The 22,703-nt window shown below is 49.5% G+C and overlaps 1 protein-coding gene across 1 annotated transcript in view; it reads left to right on the forward strand.

The window, feature by feature from the left end:
• Nucleotides 1–984: 984 nt before the first annotated feature.
• The window catches only part of TSPOAP1 (TSPO associated protein 1), a 316,942-nt gene continuing 295,223 nt past the window's right edge, over nt 985–22,703 (forward strand). The window contains exon 1 of the mRNA XM_075335393.1: nt 985–2,196. Coding sequence (XP_075191508.1) covers nt 1,048–2,196 — 1,149 coding nt within the window. The 5' untranslated portion in view covers nt 985–1,047. The remainder of the gene's footprint in view (nt 2,197–22,703) is intronic.

Genomic DNA, 22,703 nt, shown 5'->3' on the forward strand with positions numbered 1-22,703 from the left:
TTGGTCTTCATGATGCTCTCTGTGCTTTAAACAGAACACGGAGACTATCACAGAGCGGGTACATTTATACGGAGACTTGATTACACACAGGTGGCTTATATTTATCATCATCAGTCATTTAGGACAACATTGGATCATTCAGAGATCCTCAATGAACTTCTGGAGTGAGTTTGCTGCACTGAAAGTAAAGGGGACGAATAATATTGCACAACCCACTTTTCAGTTATTTATCTTTTAAAAAAGTTTAAAATAAGCAACAAATTTAGTTCAACTTCACAATTGTGTCCCACTTGTTCTTGATTCTTCACCATAACATTAAAATTTTTACCTTTTATGTTTGAAGCCTGAAATGTGGGAAAAGGTTGAAAAATTCAAGGGGGCCGAATACTTTCACAAGGCACTGTAGTTTTAAGAGGGACGATGGTGTTTACTTTTATTCATGTTCTCATACCTTTGGGGACATTAAAAAGGCTGTACAGGGCAGAACCAAAGTCACATCGGGGTCATCCTGCCTACTTGTGCAGGGTTTTCCTTATTACTTGAAAACAAAGGTTACATTTTAGATTTTCTTACTAAAAATGTTTTAGCAGTTTTATCATAAACAAAAACTATAATACGGGGGTTTAAATACAGAGTTTACCTGGAAATGCGCTTTGTATGCCCATCGCCTCTCACTACTTCAGAGGATGAAAGTCGTTGCTGACTGGTTGGTTTGGGCATTTATGGTGCATATGTCTTCTTCTAATTGACAGGATGAGTGATACCTGCTGATTGTGTTCAAGATCTGGGAGCATCTGACAGATGCCACATTAGCAATGCCCCTCGCCCCTCAATGCAGGAGTTAGATGTGCTGGATAACCCATTTATATGCTAATATTGCTTTGAAGGTGTTGGGGTTTTTTTTCTCCCGAATAGCTATATTCCTACCAAATGTCAACTGTCTATTTTAATAACATTTACTTTCTCCTCTCTTTCAAGCAATATGTACTTCTGAGAAGTTACCGTGCTTCAAGCTACGCAATCCTGCTTCTCCGATGCTGATAAACCATGTTAAAAGAAGACCATAACAACTTGCGTGTCTCACCCAAGAAGTCAGAGAACGTCCTAATAGAGGAGTATAGGCGAGAGCTCAAACTTGTAAAGAAAGAATTAGAAAGTGAAAAATTGAGAACCCAGGAAGTCAGGAAAAAGTGCACGTCAGAACTGAAGAGGAATAAGGAGACATATGAAAAAGAAAAAAGGAAGCTAGTGGACGACCTGCACTCTAAATTGGAGCAGCAGAAAACCCGTGAGCTCCAGCAGCTAAAAGACTTAGTTTTACGTGAAAGGGAGTCAGAAATAAAGCATCTGATAAGATGGAAAGATGAGGAACTAAGAGAGCTTCAGGCACTTCTGCAAAAAGAGAGAGACACGGCCATTAGACAAGCCAGAAAACTGCAGAAGCAACTGATTGATGAATTGTTGAATAAGGGTTATACTGCAAGGTCTGGCCATGCTAAGAAATGTGAACAGGACTTCTCAGCTGCCAAGGAATGCCAGTGCAAACTGCAGGATGTTTTGTCTAAAATTCGTTGGGAATATGATGGTGACCAGGCTGTGCGCATTCGACACCTAAAAACAGAGCTCAGCTTGGCGAGAAGTCTCTTCATTAAATATATCCTGGACAGCAACAGTGGTGGTTTACTGACTATATTAAAAGGAAACTCAAGGCCACGGGATTGTGGGGAAATTAAATTTGGACGCCATTCTCTTGATAGCCGTACCGCCAAGCCATGGTCACTAGAAGACGCATCATCAGGACCACAACACCTAGAAAATCTTAGATTGAAGCCACAATCTCATGAGAGTGCATTGTCAAAGGCAAGATCACTTGATTGTATGTTCAGTGAGCATGAATCTACACACACCTCCATTGAAAAGTTATGGAACTTAATTCCAGAGACCGAAACAATCAAAGCACATGATCTCCTAGATTTCCATGAGGATCAAATATCAGAGAGTGTCCCCTGTTTATATGCAAGAAATGACTTTTTAACTTGCCCGTTTTTTGAGAATGGCATACAGCAGTTATCTGAAAGTACTTTTCAGGATATTTCTACCTTGACAGGTGGCAATAACTATACGACATCAATAGAAACACTTGATTCCAATCAAAGCCATGGTTCAGAAAATCATGATGGCTTGCTGCTTTCGCCGGTAAGATGTGTTATTTTAAATTGCTAAGTGCAAACATAAGTGATTGCATTTCTACAGTTATGACAGTTTAATTGAGCACAGAAGGATGTTATATGGCCAAATCGGTAAAAGACCTATGCACACATATTGCAGTTATTTTGTTAAAACAGTAAGAAGTCCTATTTTTGCAAAAATTACAGAACTTAAAGGGAACTGGTCAGCTCATTTTTTGATATTAAAAATAGTAGAGGACCTAGCATCACCTAGTGCGGTGCTCAGGAGAAAATAAGACAGAAAAGAAGAGCAACTCCGTCACACTACATATATCTAAAAAAAAAAGGTTTGCAAGGACTGAAATCGATTTAATCTTGATCTTTTTCTTTATTGGTGCAGAAAAAAGTGCTCTACAATGAGAGTCCCCCAGAAACACGACGTTTCGGCCTATTGGCCTTCATCATTTCGGACAATATAATGTTAGCAGGAGTTCCAAATATGAGGAAGGAGAAGTAGTGACACGCACGTTCTCTACCTATATGGCAAGAGTTAACGCTGACCCACGGGTCCAAAGAATGTCCCAGTAACAAGCTTAGAACAGAGGTAGGAAGCAGGGTTAGGATATCATGTGATTGTGACAAGAAGTCGTCTGCGTATCCTGCAATTGGCGGGTAGTGCTAAATCACTTGTGGAAGCGGAGCGCCTGCTTTGTGAGGGGAAACCCAGGAAACCTGAGGTCCTCAGTAATCGTAGGAGTTTGGACTGAAGGAAAAGATCCTCATGGTTGTGGATGGTCAGAGAAACCCCCTGGAATGGTAGCGGACTATGGAGGTTGGAAGCATTGAATAAAAGAAGTTCTTCTAAATAGGGAGGAGTGCAATAGCCTCTGGTGAAAGTACTCTATGCGTGACCCGCGTGTCCTGCACTGTGTGACTTCTTGTCACAATCACATCACATCGTATCCTAACCCTGCTTCCTACCTCTGTTCTAAACTTGTTACTGGGACATTCCTTGAACCCATTGGTCAGCGTTAACTCTTACCGTATAGGTAGAGAACGTGCGTGTCACTACTTCTCCTTCCTCATATTTGGAACTCCTGCATACATTGGATTGTCCGGCCCGATGAAGGCCAATAGGCCGAAACGTCGTATATCTGGCGGACTTTTCTTTGTCGCTCCATTGGGAGACCCAGACAATTGGGTGTATAGCTTCTGCCTCCGGAGGCCACACAAAGTATTACACTTAAAAGTGTAAACCCCTCCCCTCTGCCTATACACCCCCCCGTGCATCATGGGCTCCTCAGTTTTTATGCTTTGTGTTGAAGGAGGCACACATGCACGCAAGCTCCACAATTTAGTCAGCAGCAGCTGCTGACTATATCGGATGGAAGAAAAGAGGGCCCATAACAGGGCCCCCAGCATGCTCCCTTCTCACCCCACTCTGGTCGGCGGTGCTGTTAAGGTTGAGGTACCCATTGCGGGTACAAAGGCTGGAGCCACATGCTGTTTTCCTTCCCCATCCCTTAGGGGCTCTGGGTGAAGTGGGATCCTAATCGGTCACCAGGCACTGGGACCGTGCTCCCTCCGCAGCCCCTGGGGGAATCTGCTGGACAGGAGACCGGGTATCGTCAGGGACAGGCCCTGCTCCTCTGAGGTACTCTGTGTCCCCTTGGGGACGGCGCATAGAGCGCCTGTCTAATGGACGCTGCAGCAGTTGCTGGTTGTGTTTGTGCGCCGGGACTACCGCGCTGACCGCGCTTGTTTGCCGGCCGCGCTTATAACTTTAGTCCCCGGCTTTTGCGGCCTAGTACCGCATATTCCCGCCCCCGGGCCTGCCAGTCAGGGGTAAGGGCGGGACGCTGCACTGGACGTCAGCGCTGAGGGCTGGAGCATACTTAGTATCCTCCTCCCCCCTCACTGAGCACCGTGGGGCACCAGATTCCCGCACTTTCTAAGGCACGCCCACGGCTCCCTCCTCCTCTCAGAACGCTGGCAGCCATTCCTATCAGCACTTCTGACGCTGGAGAACTTCAGAGAAGAGCTCCTACAGCTCTGGGAGGCCCAGGCAGGGAATCTGGTGGTTACACAAACGCTGAGGGCGGTCGGTAAGCCGCACCTGTTACTAGGTGCTTGCCCCCCTAGGTGCCGAAGTGTATATTTATATGCTTATATTGTATACATTTACTCTGTACGGCCGCACTATTGCTTTGGCTATATACCCTCTCTGATTGCTCTAAGAGGAGACAACAGCATGTCGTCCGCAAAAAGCAAGGGTGCCAAGGCACAGGCTTACTTTGCAACCTGTACCTCATGTGCGGCTATGCTACCTGCAGGTTCCACCTACCCTCATTGTGTGCAATGCTCGGCCCCTGTGACACTCACTCAGCCGGAGCCTCTGCCACTGGTGGGACCCTCGGCCCAGGTGGAACCACCTGCTGCCACTGTCCAGGTGACAGGGACAGAGTTTGCAGTATTCGCTGACAAACTTTCTGAGTCTATGGATAAATGGTCTGCTAAGATACTAGAAGCTTTGCAGTCCAGACCCGTAATACAGGCCCCGGGCACTGTTGAACCTTTTCACTCAGACCCCCCTCGGTCGGCGCAGCAAAGTGCTCCTGGAGCGACTCATAGGTCCCACGGTGAGGACTCTGACACGGATCGCAGTCCCAGACCAGCTAAGCGGGCTCGCCGGGAGCTTCCCTCGACTTCATCACAGTGTTCAGGGTCTCAGCATGAGGACTCTCTGGAGGATGAAGCAGAGGTGGCAGATCAGGGCTCTGATTCTGACGCCGCTCTCAACCTTGATACACCTGAAGGGGACGCCATAGTAAACGACCTTATAGCGTCCATCAATCAAGTGTTGGATCTTTCTCCTCCAACTCCTCAGATTGAGGAGTCAGCTTCTCAGCAGGAGAAATTCCATTTTAGGTTTCCCAAACGTACACGGAGTGCGTTTCTTGATCACTCCGACTTCAGAGATACAGTCCAGAAACACCGAGCTTTTCCAGATAAGCGCTTTACTAAGCGCCTTAATGACACACGTTATCCCTTCCCCCCTGACGTAGTCAAGGGTTGGGCTCAGTGTCCCAAGGTGGATCCTCCAATCTCTAGACTGGCGGCTAGATCCATAGTTGCAGTGGCAGACGGTGCATCACTCAAGGATGCCACTGACGGGCAGATAGAGCTCCTGATGAAATCCATCTATGAAGCTATTGGCGCGTCCTTTGCTCCGGCATTCGCAGCCGTATGGGCACTCCAAGCTATCTCAGCTTGTCAGTCTGAGATTAATGCAGTCACACGTGCCTCTACTCCGCAGGTTGTGTCCTTAACCTCTCAGGCGTCGGCGTTTGCGTCCTACGCCATGAATGCTGTCCTGGACTCTGCGAGCCGTACGGCGGTAGCATCCGCCAATTCGGTGGCAGTCCGCAGGGCCATGTGGCTACGTGAATGGAAGGCAGACTCTGCTTCCAAAAAGTTCTTAACCGGTTTGCCATTTTCTAGCGACCGCCTGTTTGGCGAGCAATTGGATGAAATTAAATTTAAACAATCCAAGGGAAAGGACTCGTCCTTACCCCACTCCAAACCAAACAGACCTCAACAACGGAAGGTACAATCGAGGTTTCGGTCCTTTCGGCCCTCAGCCAAGTCTCAATTCTCCTCGTCCGACAGGCCACAGAAGGGTCAGAGGAACTCTGATTCATGGCGGTCTAAGTCACGTCCTAAAAAGCCTGCCGGAGGAACCGCTCCCAAAGCGGCCTCCTCATGACTTTCGGCCTTCCCAAACCGCATCCTCGGTCGGTGGCAGGCTCTCCCGCTTTTGCGACGCCTGGTTGCCACATGTCCAAGACCGATGGGTGAGAGACATTCTGTCTCACGGTTACAGGATAGAGTTCCGTTCTCGTCCTCCGACTCGTTTCTTCAGAACATCTCCGCCCCCCGAGCGAGCCGATGCTCTTCTTCAGGCGGTGAGCACTCTGAAGGCAGAAGGAGTGGTGATCCCTGTTCCCCTTTAGCAACGGGGTCACGGTTTTTACTCCAACTTGTTTGTGGTGCCAAAAAAGGACGGATCTTTCCGTCCCGTTCTGGACCTCAAACTGCTCAACAAACACGTGAAAACCAGGCGGTTCCGGATGGAATCTCTCCGCTCCGTCATCGCCTCGATGTCCCAAGGAGACTTCCTAGCATCAATCGACATCAGGGATGCTTATCTCCACGTGCCGATTGCACCAGAGCATCAGCGCTTCCTGCGTTTCGCCATCGGGGACGAACACCTTCAGTTCGTGGCGCTGCCTTTCGGCCTGGCGAAGGCCCCACGGGTCTTCACCAAGGTCATGGCAACAGTGGTAGCAGTCCTACACTCTCAGGGACACTCGGTGATCCCTTACTTTGACGATCTCCTTGTCAAGGCCCCCTCTCGGGTGGCATGCCAACACAGCCTGAACATTGCTCTGGAGACTCTCCAGAGATTCGGGTGGATCATCAATTTCCCAAAGTCAAAATTGACACCGACCCAATCGCTGACATATCTCGTGATGGAGTTTCATACTCTCTCAGCGATAGTGAAACTTCCGCTGGACAAACAGCGTTCACTACGGACAGGGGTGTAATGTCTCCTTCGAGCCCAGTCGCACCCCTTGAGGCGCCTCATGCACTTCCTAGGGAAGATGGTGGCAGCAATGGAGGCAGTTCCATTTGCGCAGTTCCATCTGCGTCCACTTCAATGGGACATTCTCCGCAAATGGGACAGGAAGTCGACGTCCCTCGACAGGAACGTCTCCCTTTCTCGGGCAGCCAAGGCCTCCCTTCAGTGGTGGCTTCTTCCCACTTCTTTGTCGAAGGGGAAATCATTCCTACCCCCATCCTGGGCTGTGGTCACGACGGACGCGAGTCTGTCAGGGTGGGGAGCGGTCTTCCTCCACCACAGGGCTCAGGGTACCTGTACTCAGCCAGAGTCCTCCCTTCAGATCAATGTTCTGGAGATAAGGGCAGTGTATCTAGCCCTAAAAGCGTTCCAGCCGTGGCTGGAAGGCAGGCAGATCCGAATTCAGTCGGACAACGCCACGGCGGTGGCGTACATCAACCACCAAGGCGGCACACGCAGTCGGCAAGCCTTCCAGGAAGTTCGGCGGATTCTGCTGTGGGTGGAAGCCACAGCCTCCACCATCTCCGCAGTTCACATCCCGGGCGTAGAAAACTGGGAAGCAGACTTTCTCAGTCGCCAGGGCATGGACGCAGGGGAATGGTCTCTTCACCCGGACGTGTTTCAAGAGATCTGTCGCCGCTGGGGGAAGCCGGACGTCGACCTAATGGCGTCCCGGCACAACAACAAGGTCCCGGCATTCATGGCACGGTCTCAAGATCACAGAGCTCTGGCGGCAGACGCATTAGTTCAGGATTGGTCGCAGTTTCGTCTGCCTTATGTATTTCCTCCTCTGGCACTACTGCCCAGAGTATTACGCAAGATCAGGTCCGACTGCCGCCGCGCCATCCTCATCGCCCCAGACTGGCCGAGGAGGTCGTGGTACCCGGATCTGTGGCATCTCACGGTGGGTCAACCGTGGGCACTACCAGACCGTCCAGACTTACTGTCTCAAGGGCCATTTTTCCATCTGAATTCTGCGGCCCTCAACCTGACTGTGTGGCCATTGAGTCCTGGATCCTAGCGTCTTCAGGGTTATCTCAAGAGGTCATTGCCACCATGAGACAGGCCAGGAAACCAACGTCCGCCAAGATCTACCACAGGACGTGGAGGATCTTCTTATCCTGGTGCTCTGATCAGGGTTTTACTCCCTGGCCATTTGCCTTACCCACTTTTCTGTCCTTCCTTCAATCCGGAATGGAAAAGGGTTTGTCTCTCGGCTCTATTAAGGGACAAGTCTCGGCGCTCTCTGTGTTTTTTCAAAAGCGTCTAGCCAGGCTTCCGCAGGTCCGCACGTTCCTGCAGGGAGTTTGCCACATAGTCCCGCCTTACAAGCGTCCGCTAGAACCCTGGGATCTGAACAGGGTGCTAACGGCTCTTCAGAAACCACCTTTCGAGCCAATGAGAGATATTTCTCTTTCACGCCTTTCGCAGAAGGTGGTCTTCCTAGTGGCAGTCACATCACTTCGGAGAGTGTCTGAGCTAGCTGCACTGTCATGCAAAGCCCCCTTCCTGGTGTTTCACCAGGACAAGGTGGTTCTGCGTCCGGTTGCGGAATTTCTCCCTAAGGTGGTATCCCCTTTTCATCTCAATCAGGATATCTCCTTACCTTCTTTTTGCCCTCATCCAGTTCACCAATGTGAAAAGGATTTGCACTTGTTAGATCTTGTGAGAGCACTTAGACTCTACATTTCTCGTACGGCGCCCCTGCGCCGCTCGGATGCGCTCTTTGTCCTTGTCGCTGGCCAGCGTAAAGGGTCGCAGGCTTCCAAGTCAACCTTGGCTCGGTGGATCAAGGAACCAATTCTTGAAGCCTACCGTTCTTCTGGGCTTCCGGTTCCTTCAGGGCTGAAAGCCCATTCTACCAGAGCCGTGGGTGCGTCCTGGGCATTGCGGCACCAGGCTACGGCTCAGCAGGTGTGTCAGGCGGCTACCTGGTCGAGTCTGCACACTTTCACGAAACACTATCAGGTGCATACCTACGCTTCGGCAGATGCCAGCCTAGGTAGGCGAGTCCTTCAGGCGGCGGTTGCCCACCTGTAGGAAGGGGCCGTTTTACGGCTCTATTACCGAGGTATTCTTTTACCCACCCAGGGACTGCTTTTGGACGTCCCAATTGTCTGGGTCTCCCAATGGAGCGACAAAGAAGAAGGGAATTTTGTTTACTTACCGTAAATTCCTTTTTCTTCTAGCTCCTATTGGGAGACCCAGCACCCGCCCCTGTTCCCTTCGGGCTGTTGTTCTTTTGTGTACACATGTTGTTCATGTTGAATTGTATGGGTTCATGGTTTTCAGTTCTCCGAACATCCTTCGGATTGAATTTACCTTAGACCAATTATAAGTTTCCTCCTTCCTGCTTTTGCACCAAAACTGAGGAGCCCGTGATGCACGGGGGGGTGTATAGGCAGAGGGGAGGGGTTTACACTTTTAAGTGTAATACTTTGTGTGGCCTCCGGAGGCAGAAGCTATACACCCAATTGTCTGGGTCTCCCAATAGGAGCTAGAAGAAAGGGAATTTACGGTAAGTAAACAAAATTCCCTTCTTTGTCATTGTACAGCCCTTTTTTTTTTTTTTTTTGCACCAAAAAAGAAAAAGATCAAGATTAAATCGATTTGTGCCCTTGCAAACCTTTTTTTGGGGATATATGTAGTGTGCCGGAGTTACTCTTCTTTTCCATTTTTTGATATTAAACTGGCCTGAGTGTGTTTTTAAATGATCCTATGTGCATCACTAAAAAGGTTTTAAAAAACAAAAACACCCATGTAGTTATCTTAAAAAAACCAATCAACCAAAAAAAAACTTTATATGGTTAGGTGAGTGTATCTCATACCTTGCGTTTTAGTTATAGGGGTTGTGCTGTTGATAGACATCAGTCATTGTCAATCAACATCAATCATGCTATTTTTTATTTTTAATTAAATTATGCCCCCCCACTTTAGAAATGATTGCCGTGACTGCTCCGACATCACAGCAGTTTCCCCTGTAAGGCTATGTGCGCACTAGAAATGTGAATTTTCTCAAGAAAATTTCTTGAGAAACTTCTGGGAGTGGAAGATTTCCGCACCTGCGGAAAAATCCGCGGCAAAAACGCATGCGGATTTGCCGCGGATTTGCCGTGGATTTGCCGCAGGTTGCTCCCTGCGGTTTTGCAATAAATAATATAGATAATCGATAGACAGATAATGGATAGAGTGAAAGATGGATAGATGAATAGATAGATAGGCCTGATTCACACAGTGATTCTGGTACGTTTGTGCTTTTTTTTTAAACGTACCAGAATCCCTGACATACGCAGACCCATTATAATGAATGGGTCTGCTCACACGTCAGTGATTTTTCATTGCACGTGTCTCCGTGCGGCGTACCCGCGTGTGCGTGATTGCCGCACGGAGATATGTCCATTTTTTTCTGGCATCACTGATGTCCCACGGATCACGCAGTGGTGTGGTCCGTCAAACACGTGCCAGAAAAAAACGTGCTTTTAAAATAAAAAACATTTTTACTCAACCGGCTTCAGCGGCGCTCTCTGCAGCCCGTGCAGCTTGCTGCTTCTGAGCCGGCTGATTACTGTCGCGCATATTCATGATGCACGACACAGCCGACCCGGAAGCAGCTGCTGCGGGGGTCAGCGCCAGCCGGATGCTGCACCGCGGGAGCGATCAGCACCATGGAGAGCGGGAGCGCGCACAGGTGAGTTGGTTTCTAAGTGCAATCACGGGCCACGGAGAATGGAGCCCGGATTGCACTTAGACAACCCACGTGTGCCGTAATTCACGGCACACGCAGGGACATGTGCATGTTTTACACGCCAGTGAAAAACGTCAGTGTTTTTCACTGACGTGTGAAACGGGCCATAGATAGATAGATAGATGAGAAAGACCTATATAATGTCCCACCTCCCTGCATTTTCTAAGCTGGCACCCTTTAGTGACTTTCATGTGGCACTAAAGGGTGCTTAGCCTTGTATTTAGCCATAAAATAAATAAATAATTAAAAAAAAAAACCACGTGAGGTCCCCCCATCTTTTGTAGCCAGCTAGGGTAAAGCAGTCGGCTGCAGCCTGCAGACCACAGCTGACAGCTTCACCTTGGCTGGTAATCCAAAATAGAGGGCACCCCACGCTATTATTTTACATTAAATAAATAATTTAAAACAAAAAACGTGGGGTCCCCCCCCAAATTGGATCACCAGCCAAGGTAAAGCGGACAGCTGTGGTCTGGTATTCTCAGACTAGGGAGGTCCACTGTTATTGGACACTCCCCAGCCTAAAAATAGCAGGCCGCAGCCGGCCCAGAAGTGGCGCATCCATTAGACGTGCCAATCCTGGCGCTTCGCCCCAGGTCATCCTGCGCCCTGGTGCGTTGGCAAACGAGGTAATATATGGGGTTGATGCCAGATGTGTAATGTCACCTGGCATCAAGCCCTAGGGTTGGTGAGGTCAGGCGTCTATCAGATACCCGACATCACCAACCCAGTCAGTAAGAAATAAAAAATAGACAACAAAAAAAGTTTTATTTGAAAAAACACTCCCCAAAACATTCCCTCTTTAACCAATTTATTGAAAAGAACAATCAATTCCACGTCCGGCGTAATCCAATAAGGGGGGGGGGGGAGCACGGCGATCCATACCATAGTCGCTGTCCCAGTCAATGAAGAACAGAATGTTCCCCATTGGCTGGGAGAGCAATGCAGTGACCTGAGCTAACATCAATAGGTCAGCCCAGGTCACTGCAGGGGATGCCGAGCGCTGCTGTCAGGAGCATAGATGAGATCATTACCTTCTGTGATCATCTCCTGTACTGCTGACGTCAGCGCTGTCACTGACTTCTATGCCCGCCGCGTTGCCAGAAGTATCGCGAGAGCCCGTGACGTCACCGCTAGTGACAGTCTCGGGCCGCTCGCGAGACGGGCATAGACAGCGGTGACGTCAGGAGGCAGGAGATCGTCACAGCAGGTAATGATCTCACCTCCTGACAGCAGCGATCGTCATCCCCGCGGCTGCCAGCACTGCAGGGTGTCAGTGTCTGCCTGCGCTGCCGCGTGACAAGCTGCTGACACTGCGGGCAGACACTGACACCCTGCAGTGCAGGCAGCCGCGAGACCGGAGCAGGACACAGACTGCACGGGACAGACCTGGAGGTCGCACGGAAGCGCTTCTGTGCGGCGTCCAGGGAGTGTGACGTCTGTGTTTACTCTGCTCCGCTTCCTCTTCCTGGCAATAATGACATCGCTTCCTGCAAAACCGCAGGCAGCGATGAGCATTACCGCAGGTAAATCGCGGCTATACCGGGGGTATACCGCACATCATTTGCTACCTGCGGTATACCCCCGGAATTTCGCGATTACATTACAGTGAATGGAGTGAAATTCCGGGGGTATACCGCAGGTACCTGCGGAAAATAATGGACATGCTCATTTTCTCAAGAAAGTTTCTCGAGAAAATTCTCTCAAGGAAATTTCTTGAGAAAAATCCGCACAGTGCGCACAGCTATTTTTTTTTCTCATAGGATTTGCTGGGAAATGTCTGCACAAAGATTGCAGACATTTCTCAAGAAATTTCTGCAGCAAATCCGCGGGTAAATCCGCGGGTAAAACGCACTAGTGCGCACATAGCCTAATCCCGCTCGCGCACTAAATGTCTTCTGCCCGGGCATGTGTACTGAATCTGGGTGTACGTCCCCAGATTATTTATGCTTTGTGCGCATGCTTCGGGCTGTTGACGTCACTTCGGGAGCGAGCACGCTTAGTGCGTCCCTATTACCGACATCCCCAGCTTCTCTCCCCACTTCTAGGCTGTGTGCGCATGCGTGCGTATTATGTGCATTTACGCTGCGTCTAGCACTGCAGCGTAAACGCATGTGTTCTGCGTCCCCAGCAAAGCCTATGTAACTTGAGCAAATTCCATGCGCATGTTGCATTTTACAACGCAGTGATTTGCATGCTGAAATCTGTGGCCGGATCGCTGTGTTCTAAAAACCAACAAACATGTCACTTCTTTTGTGCGTCCGGAGGCTTTTCCCACTCTCTATGGTGGAGCAAGCATCCAGAGCGCGTGATTCTGCATCCATTCTGCATTCACAATGCATCCAGAAGGCAGCTTTTTGGCTACGTTTTGAAACGCACATGCAGTGACAAAACGCTGCAGAATATTTGTCACGGCAGAACGCAACGTGTGCACATAGCCTTAGCGTCCCTGTCTTCTCTCCCTGGTTTGTGTAGTAATAGGGATGCCCTAAGCTTGACCTCTTCCTAAGTGACGTCAGCAGCATGGGGCATTTGCACACCACATAATGAATCTGGGGACGTACACACAGATGCAGTGGGCATGCCCAAGCAGAAGTCATTTAGTGTGCGAGCAATATTACAGGGGAGATTGCTGTGATGTCGGGCCAGTCACGGCAATCGTTTCTAATGCAGGAGGCGTGATTTAACCCCTTCACGACCGCGGGCAGTAAAATTACGTCCTATTTTAACGTGACTTAACGACCAGGGACGTAATTTTACTGCCTAAACTTCATTTGATTGCCGTGGCCATAGCAACGGCTTTCAAATGATGTCCCCTGCTGTTTCTTACAGCAGGGGACCTTTGCTTGACCCCAGGGGGGGCGGCATCGCCACCCCCTATCGACGATCGATGTGATTGGCTGTTCAAATCTGAACCGCCAACCACATCGATCGCACTAATTTCGGCAAAAATAATGCCCGAATTAGTGCGATACTGTGAGATCCAGCTATGAGATGCCGCAGCTGCTGCAGCATATCATAGGTGGACCTCAAACATGTCGCCCCCCAGCCCCTGCAGCACTGATTGGAGCGATCGTGCTATGACGCACAATCGCTCCAATCAGTGTGCAGTGAGGCGGTCTGATCTGCCGGTGGCCGCCCTCCCCAGGCCTGTGCTGGCCTGCGAGCCCTCCCCCAACATGTCTGCAGCGTGCAGTGGCTGGTACTTGTGGTACCACGCCACCGCTGCTGCTGCCGCCGCCGTCGTAGCCCCGTGCGCGCTCCCGTGGTGCCCCTGCGCGCTGCCGTGATAGCCCCTGCCCGTGCCCCCCTGCGATCTGCCCCCCCGACATCCCGATCTTCTCCCCCCCCCCCCGCCGACATCCCGATCTGCTCCCCCCGCGATCTGACTGCCTCCCCCATTATCTCTATTCTGCTTCTGCAGCTCCCTCTCCGGTCTCCCCCTCTGCTCCCCCCCCCCCTCTGCTCTCCCCCCCCCCCCTCTGCTCCCCCACCCCCCCCTCTGCTCTCCCCCCCCCCCCTCTGCTCTCCCACCCCCCTCTGCTCTCCCACCCCCCTCTGCTCTCCCACCCCCCTCTGCTCTCCCACCCCCCTCTGCTCTCCCACCCCCCTCTGCTCTCCCCCCCCCCTCTGCTCTCCCACCCCCCCCCCCTCTGCTCTCCCTCCCCCCTCTGCTCACCCCCCCACTCTGCTCTCCACCCCACTCTTCTCCCCCTCTGCTCTCCCCCGCCGTCCTCCTACCTGTCTTCACCGGCCTGATCACATCTGCCTCCATCGCTGGGTCCTTCCTGGGCATTCTGCTGATCTGCCTGCTGCTCCTGTAAAGCTGTCCATCTCTCTGCCATCTGTTCCTCTGCAGCTCTTCTGGTCAGTAATCCTCTGGGTACTGTGAGTATAACTTTTTTTTTTTTTTTTTCTGTATCCCCTGTCCATTTTTACACCTCATCCGTCCGTGCGTCCCGCCAAGCGCTGATCAGGGATGCAGATAACGGATCTGCATCCCTGCTCAATTTTTGGCGTGACTTTTTTCCGTATCTGCGACGCTTTTTGTATGGCATCCGTCCGTGCATCCCGTCAAGCACTGATCAGGGATGCACATAACGTATCTGCATCCATGGTCAATTTTTGGCGTGACTTTTTTTTTTACGTATCCCCGACGCTTTTTTTTATCGCATCCGACCGTGCGTCCTGCAGCGGCCGATCAGTGCACTGCGTCTGTGCGTTTGAAAAGTCAAATGGCGCTCCTTCTTCTTCTTCTGAGCCCCGCCATTTGCCCAAACAATTACTTTCCACCACATATGAGGTATCTGCGTACTCTCAGAATCGCCAGGATCCGTTGAAGGGTTCCAGAGTTATAACCTGTCAAAGTGACACTGATCAAAATTGCAAAAAATGGCCCAGTCATTAGGGTGTTTTAGTGGCCGGGGGTGAAGGGGTTAATTAAAAAAAAAAAAAGCACGATTGATGTTGATGGACAATGACTGAAGACATCAATACCACAACCTCTATAACTAAAACGCAAGGTATGAGATGCATTCACCTAACCATAAAAAGTCGTTTTTTGTTTGTTAGTGATGCCCAGAGGATCATTTAAAACACATTCTGGCCATTTTAATATCGAAAAATGAGGTGACGGGCTCCCTTTACACCTGACCCTAATGACTGAAGATTATACCATCCTCAAATTATAATGCTCAAGCAGCAGGGAAGGAGGTGATGCAGACAATAACAAATTGTTTAATAACCCTTTCTTGACATACAATATACTGGTAATGCACATGTTGGGTCCCCTTCTTTGAGGCAGGATCTAAAGCCGCAGATGATGGCCGCCCCTTCACCCCTCAAAGCACAATCATGTGACGCCAATGATATGAATAAAAATATCTAATGAGCACCAAAAAAAACTATTGCAGAAATGCAGGGTTTCTCATTGCAGTTTTGCTGCCCTTGAATTTTTTTTTCTCCCCCAAATTTCCAGTACATGACATGATCAAATGGATGATGTAATTAAAAAGCACAACTTGTCCTGGGAAAAAAAGCTCTCATTTTCCTGCATCAAATTCACTGGCTTATGTGAACAAATTCATTAAAATATAACTTTTATTATTCTCCTTAAAATATACACGCCTAATTCACTCCATTCTCTGAAGCCTATCTGAGTCTCATGATTACAAAGCAACCACAGGCTCAGATACAAATATTTTGCAGCTATACTAACCAAAATACATTTATAATTCTCAAACTACGGCAAAATTGATATAATATCCAACAGCTATATTAAAGCGACTTGTGCCAATATTTAGTGATTCTATTGCACTTATACCCTGGCACTATGTATTATAATGTCACCTAATCCCCACACTCAATTAAATAATGATACCAGTCCTCTAATTATATAGTGACTTGTGCTTAATATCAAAAGATTAGGAGCTTATAAGGGACTGTCTACCATGCCAACTTGCATATATTGCATAAGGGACTGTTCAACTAAATCCCCTATAATGTGACAGGTAGTAATCTAGTGTCCTATATACAGTTAGGTCCAGAAATATTTGGACAGTGACACAATTTTCGCGAGTTGGGCTCTGCATGCCACCACATTGGATTTGAAATGAAACCTCTACAACAGAATTCAAGTGCAGATTGTAACGTTTAATTTGAAGGTTTGAACAAAAATATCTGATAGAAATTGTAGGAATTGTACACATTTCTTTACAAACACTCCACATTTTAGGAGGTCAAAAGGAATTGGACAAATAAACCAAACCCAAACAAAATATTTTTATTTTCAATATTTTGTAGCGAATCCTTTGGAGGCAATCACTGCCTTAAGTCTGGAACCCATGGACATCACCAAACGCTGGGTTTCCTCCTTCTTAATGCTTTGCCAGGCCTTTACAGCCGCAGCCTTCAGGTCTTGCTTGTTTGTGGGTCTTTCCGTCTTAAGTCTGGATTTGAGCAAGTGAAATGCATGCTCAATTGGGTTAAGATCTGGTGATTGACTTGGCCATTGCAGAATGTTCCACTTTTTTGCACTCATGAACTCCTGGGTAGCTTTGGCTGTATGCTTGGGGTCATTGTCCATCTGTACTATGAAGCGCCGTCCGATCAACTTTGCGGCATTTGGCTGAATCTGGGCTGAAAGTATATCCCGGTACACTTCAGAATTCATCCGGCTACTCTTGTCTGCTGTTATGTCATCAATAAACACAAGTGACCCAGTGCCATTGAAAGCCATGCATGCCCATGCCATCACGTTGCCTCCACCATGTTTTACAGAGGATGTGGTGTGCCTTGGATCATGTGCCGTTCCTTTTCTTCTCCAAACTTTTTTCTTCCCATCATTCTGGTACAGGTTGATCTTTGTCTCATCTGTCGATAGAATACTTTTCCAGAACTGAGCTGGCTTCATGAGGTGTTTTCAGCAAATTTAACTCTGGCCTGTCTATTTTTGGAATTGATGAATGGTTTGCCTCTAGATGTGAACCCTTTGTATTTACTTTCATGGAGTCTTCTCTTTACTGTTGACTTAGAGACAGATACACCTACTTCACTGAGAGTGTTCTGGACTTCAGTTGATGTTGTGAACGGGTTCTTCTTCACCAAAGAAAGTATGCGGCGATCATCCACCACTGTTGTCATCCGTGGACGCCCAGGCCTTTTTGAGTTCCCAAGATCACCAGTCAATTCCTTTTTTCTCAGAATGTACCCGACTGTTGATTTTGCTACTCCAAGCATGTCTGCTATCTCTCTGATGGATTTTTTCTTTTTTTTCAGCCTCAGGATGTTCTGCTTCACCTCAATTGAGAGTTCCTTAGACCGCATGTTGTCTGGTCACAGCAACAGCTTCCAAATGCAAAACCACACACCTGTAATCAACCCCAGACCTTTTAACTACTTCATTGATTACAGGTTAACGAGGGAGACGCCTTCAGAGTTAATTGCAGCCCTTAGAGTCCCTTGTCCAATTACTTTTGGTCCCTTGAAAAAGAGGAGGCTATGCATTACAGAGCTATGATTCCTAAACCCTTTCTCCGATTTGGATGTGAAAACTCTCATATTGCAGCTGGGAGTGTGCACTTTCAGCCCATATTATATATATAATTGTATTTCTGAACATGTTTTTGTAAACAGCTAAAATAACAAAACTTGTGTCACTGTCCAAATATTTCTGGACCTAACTGTATATCAGGCACCTATCATTAAAATGACCAGTGCCTCTTCTTAGTTTTGTTTCTCCATTCTAACACGGCACTATATAAAACAGTCATCTATTACCGCCATTTACTCACAGCAGATGTGCCAGCACCTTATATTTAAAGTGACTTGTGCCTAGCACTAATATCTGTGGACATAGTAGGGGCTATTGCAGTAGGTACATAGATTCAGGCATTGCATAGGGGACTAACCATATAGGTCCATAGTTAACAGTTACTGACAAAGAAAGTACACTGAGGCATATCTGTGCCATGATTATATGTGCAAATCAGCAATAGCGGGGTGCTCCATTTAACCTCCTGATGTCTCACTGACATTTGCGAGACAAAACGCGTTGAGGTGGACGCGATAATAATGGAGCTAGGCAGGAGATCTATTTAGGCAGGATAACAAACTGCTCTCCAAGCCATAGCAGAAGTGCTTGATAATTGAACATATTGCAGCTAGGTGTGCAGGGAAATATGGCATACATTATAAGCTTGCCCTGTTAACTCAAAAAACGGAAAAATCAGCAATGAAACTTGGGTTAATTTAGTAGCATCCTATCACTGCGTTTTATTGAGTCCCATATTAAAAGCTGTTAACTAAGTGTTTCACACCATAAAAATTCCAATCCTACGTTATAATATTCTTGCAGCAATAGTTATTCTATTCTTGCTCTTCATTGGTAGCGCAATTTGGATCACCGATGGACTTTAACGTAACCGTCATTTTTAATTTCTTCAGCGCTCTATTGGGAGACCCAGACGATTGGGGTATAGCTACTGCCCTCTGGAGGCCACACAAAGCACTACATCAAAAGTGCAAGGCCCCTCCCCCTCTGGCTATACCCCCCCCGTGGTATCACGGGTTCTCCAGTTTTAGCTTTGTGTGCGAAGGAGGTCAGACATCCACGCATAGCTCCACAGATTTTAGTCAGCAGTAGCTGCTGACTATTTCGGATGGAAGAAAAGAGGACACATATAGTGTCCCCAGCATGCTCCCTTCTCACCCCTGGATGGTGTTGTAAGGTTGAGGTACCTATTGCTGGTACGGAGGCTGGAGCCCACATGCTGCTTTCCTTCCACATCCCCCTGAGGGGCTCTGTGGAAGTGGGATCCTGCCGGCCTCAAAGCTCTGACGCCGGGCTCCATCCACAGACCCATTTGAACCTGTTGGATACGGAGCTGGAGTACCGTTCAGGGACATGGCCCTGCACCATTACAGGTACTCTGTGTCCCCGTACACACAGGCACAGCACACTCCAGACTTGCTGGGTGTGCTAGTGCGCCGGGGACAGTAATGGGTTACAGTCACTGCAGCGTTGCTGAGTGACTTTGTGTTTTGGGAACTACCGCGCCGGACGCTCCGGGAGCGGCGGCGCGGCTGGGACTTGTAGTTCGCCGGGGACTGGGCGCCGACCGCGCTTTTACGGCGGCGGCGCTTATAAATCCAGTCCCCGGCTTCTGCGGCCTAGTGCCGCTTCGTTCCCGCCCCCTCCCTGTCACTCAGGGAAGGGGACAGGCGCTGAGCAATCAGCAGCGCCGAGGGCTGGAGCCTTTTTACATGCTCCAGCCCTCTCACTGCACACTGTCGGGCGCCGGATTCCCGCTCTGCCTTGGGGGCACGCCCACGGCCCGCCCCTCCTCACATGAGCTGGGGAAGAAGCCGGCAGCCATTACTGCAGTCCGAGCTCGGATTTTCGGCAACCAGGCAGGACGGTGGCGATCATACACCCGCTTATAGGCGGGCGGTAAGCGGCACACATAGTGCTGACCACAGATAACTGCAGTGTGTACATGTGTTGTTTTTAACTGCACAGGTCGCTATATGCCCGCTTGGGGAGCGACACATTAGCAGCAGGAAAGCAGGTGTGCTAAGGCACAGGCTTTCTAGGCTGCTTGTATTGCACGACTGAGGTGTTCATTTGTGTTTATGTGTTATACATTGCACTGTACAGTCGCTAGTCTTAGCTATATTCTCCTGGAATGGCTAGACTACAGCAGCAGAAAACCAAGGGTGCTGGGGCACAGGTTTTTTTCTATGCTGCTTGTATTGCATGGGCTGCAGTGTGCATTTGTACTTGTGCTTGTATGCTATACATTGCACTGTATGGTCACTCTTCTGGGCCATATTCCCCTAGATGACTAGTCTACAGCAGCAGAAGAGCTGGGGTGCCAGGGCACAGGCTTCTATGCTGCTTGTATTGCATGTGCTGCAGTGTTCATTTGTACTTGTGCTTGTATGCTATACATTGCACTGTAGGGTCACTCTTGGCTATATTCCCCTAGATGACTAGTATACAGCAGCATAAGAGCAGGGGTGCCAGGGCACAGGCTTCTATGCTGCTTGTATTGCTTGTGCTGCAGTGGTCATTTGTACTTTATGCCTGTATGCTATACATTGCACTGTACGGTCACCAATCTTGGCTATATAATTCTAGATAGCTAGTCGGCAGCGGCAAAACAGCAACACAGATTTTCAGTGCTGTTTTTACTACATGGGATGCTGTTCATGACACCGTCCCATTGTGTGCATGCTCCCCCGTAGCACTTCGTCTGCCTGGGTCTCTACTAGTTGTGGCCAAAGAAACCACCTGTCAACCCTGTCCATGGACAGGGACGGAGTAGTCATAATATAGAGACTTGCAGTCCAGACAGGCCATGGGCAATCTACTTGACCAAAAGGCAGCTCTTCAGGGCTTTGATACTGACATAGCTATCGATCCGGATACACCGGGTGGTAACGCCATACGGAATGATCCTATACCGTCCATCAATGGAAGGTTGGATCTTTCTCCCTCAGCTCCCCCAGTGGAGATAGGAGACGAACAGGAGAAGTCCCTTTTCAGTATCTCACACAGATGTTGAGTATTTTTCTGGCCACGCTGACTTCAGAGAAGCAGTCCAGGAACACCACGCTTACCAGATAAGCGTCTTCTCCAAACGTTTTTAGGATACACGTTATCCCTTTTCCCCTGACGCGGTCAGTGCTGGACCCAGGGTCCAAAGGTGGATTCTCCAATCTCCAGGCTTGCGTCTAGAGACATAGTTGCACTGGAGATGGGGCTTCACTTAAAGACGCCAGTCACAGACAGATGGACTCTGGTTGAAATCTGTCTAGGAAGCTATCGGCGTGTCGGTTGCTCCGGCATCCACAGCCGTATAGGCAACCTAACCTTTTCAGCTGTTCTTGCGCAGCTGGCCTTGAGCACAGGGACATCTGTACCGCAGAGGCGTCCGTAACCCGCAATGTCTGCACTGCGACTTACCCTGTTAATACTGTCCTAAAAGTACAGTCGAGGTTTCGGTCCTTCCCAAGCTCCGGTAGGTCCCAATTGTCCTCGGGCAAAAGGGCTACTAAACCTCAGACGGGCTCAGATTCCGGCCGGGCTCAATCACGCCCAAGGAAGGCAGTCGGAGGAACCGCTACCAAGGCGGTCTCCTCAGGACTCTCAGCTCTCTCTCTCTCTCCGCATCCGCGGTTGATGGCAGAACCCCCCGCCTTTGGCGACATTTAGCTGCCACAGGTCACAGACCGGTGGGTGGCGAACATTGTGCTCACGTGCACAGGACAGTGTTCTATTCTCGTCCTCCGACTCCATTTCCCTGCTGCAGGCGGTGGATGCTCTAAGAGCAGAAGGAGTGGTGATCCCTGTTCCCCCTCAGGAACGAGGGCGAGGGTTTGTACTCCAATCTCTTTGTGGATCCAAAAAAGGACGGTTCCTTCCGTCCCGTTCTGGTCCTGACACTGCTCAACGAGCATGCGAACTCCAGGCGGTTCCGGATGGGATCCCTCCGATCCGTCATTACCTCAATGTCTCGAGGAGACTTCCTTGCCTCAACAGACATCAAAGATGCCTATCTCCACGTGCCAATTGCTACGGAGCACCAACGTTTTCTACGTTTTGTGATAGGAGACGAACATCTTCAGTTCGTAGCTCTGCCATTCAGTCTGGCGACAGCCCCACGGGTGTTCACCAAGGTCATGGCAGCAGTGGTAGCAGTCTTGCACTTTCAGGGACACCCGGTGATCCCATACTTGGACGATCTACTCGTCAAAGCACCCTCCCTCGAGGCATGCCAACGCAGCCTGAATGTTACGCTGGAGACTCTCCAGACTTTCGGGTGGATCATCAATTTGGCAAGGTCAAATCTGTCTCCGACTCAATCACTAACGTATCTCGGCATGGAGTTTCGTACTCTATCAGCAATAGTGAAGCTTCCGCTGAACAAGCAGCGTTCACTGCAGACAGAGGTGCAGTCTCTCCTTCAAGGCCAGTCGCACCCCTTAAGGCGCCTCATGCACTTCCTAAGGAAGATGGTGGCAGCCATCGAGGCAGTTCTCTTTGCGCAGTTTCATCTGCGCCAACGGCAATGGGACATTCTCCGCCAATGGGACGGGCAGTCAACCTCCCTGGACAGGGAAGTCTCCCTTTCCCAGACGGCCGAGGACTCTCTGCTATAGTGGCCATAGCCCCCATCCTGGGCACTGGTCACGACAGATACGAGTCTGTCAGGGTGGGGAGCAGTTTGTCTCCGCCACATGGCTCAGGGGACGTGGACTCAGCAGGAGTCCACCCTTCAGATCGATGTTCAAATCGGGGCAGGGTATCTTACCCTATTAGCCTTCCAGAAGTGGCTAGAAAGAGAGCAGATCCGAATCCAGTCGGACATCTCCACAGCGGTGGCATACATCAACCACCAAGAAGGGGCGCGCAGTCAGCAAGCCTTCCAGGAAGTCCGGCGAATCCTCATGTGGGTGGAGGACACAGCATCCACCATATCTGCAGTTCACATCCCGGGCGTAGAAAACTGGGAAGCAGACTTCCTCAGTCGCCAGGGTATGGACGCGGGGGAATGGTCCCTTCACTCGGACGTGTTTCAGGAAATCTGTTGCCGCTGGGGGGTGCCGGACGTCGAACTAATGGCGTCTCGGCACACCAACAAGGTCC

The sequence above is a fragment of the Anomaloglossus baeobatrachus genome, chromosome 2 (genome assembly GCF_048569485.1).
Source record: "Anomaloglossus baeobatrachus isolate aAnoBae1 chromosome 2, aAnoBae1.hap1, whole genome shotgun sequence".
Classification (NCBI taxonomy): Eukaryota; Metazoa; Chordata; class Amphibia; order Anura; family Aromobatidae; genus Anomaloglossus; species Anomaloglossus baeobatrachus.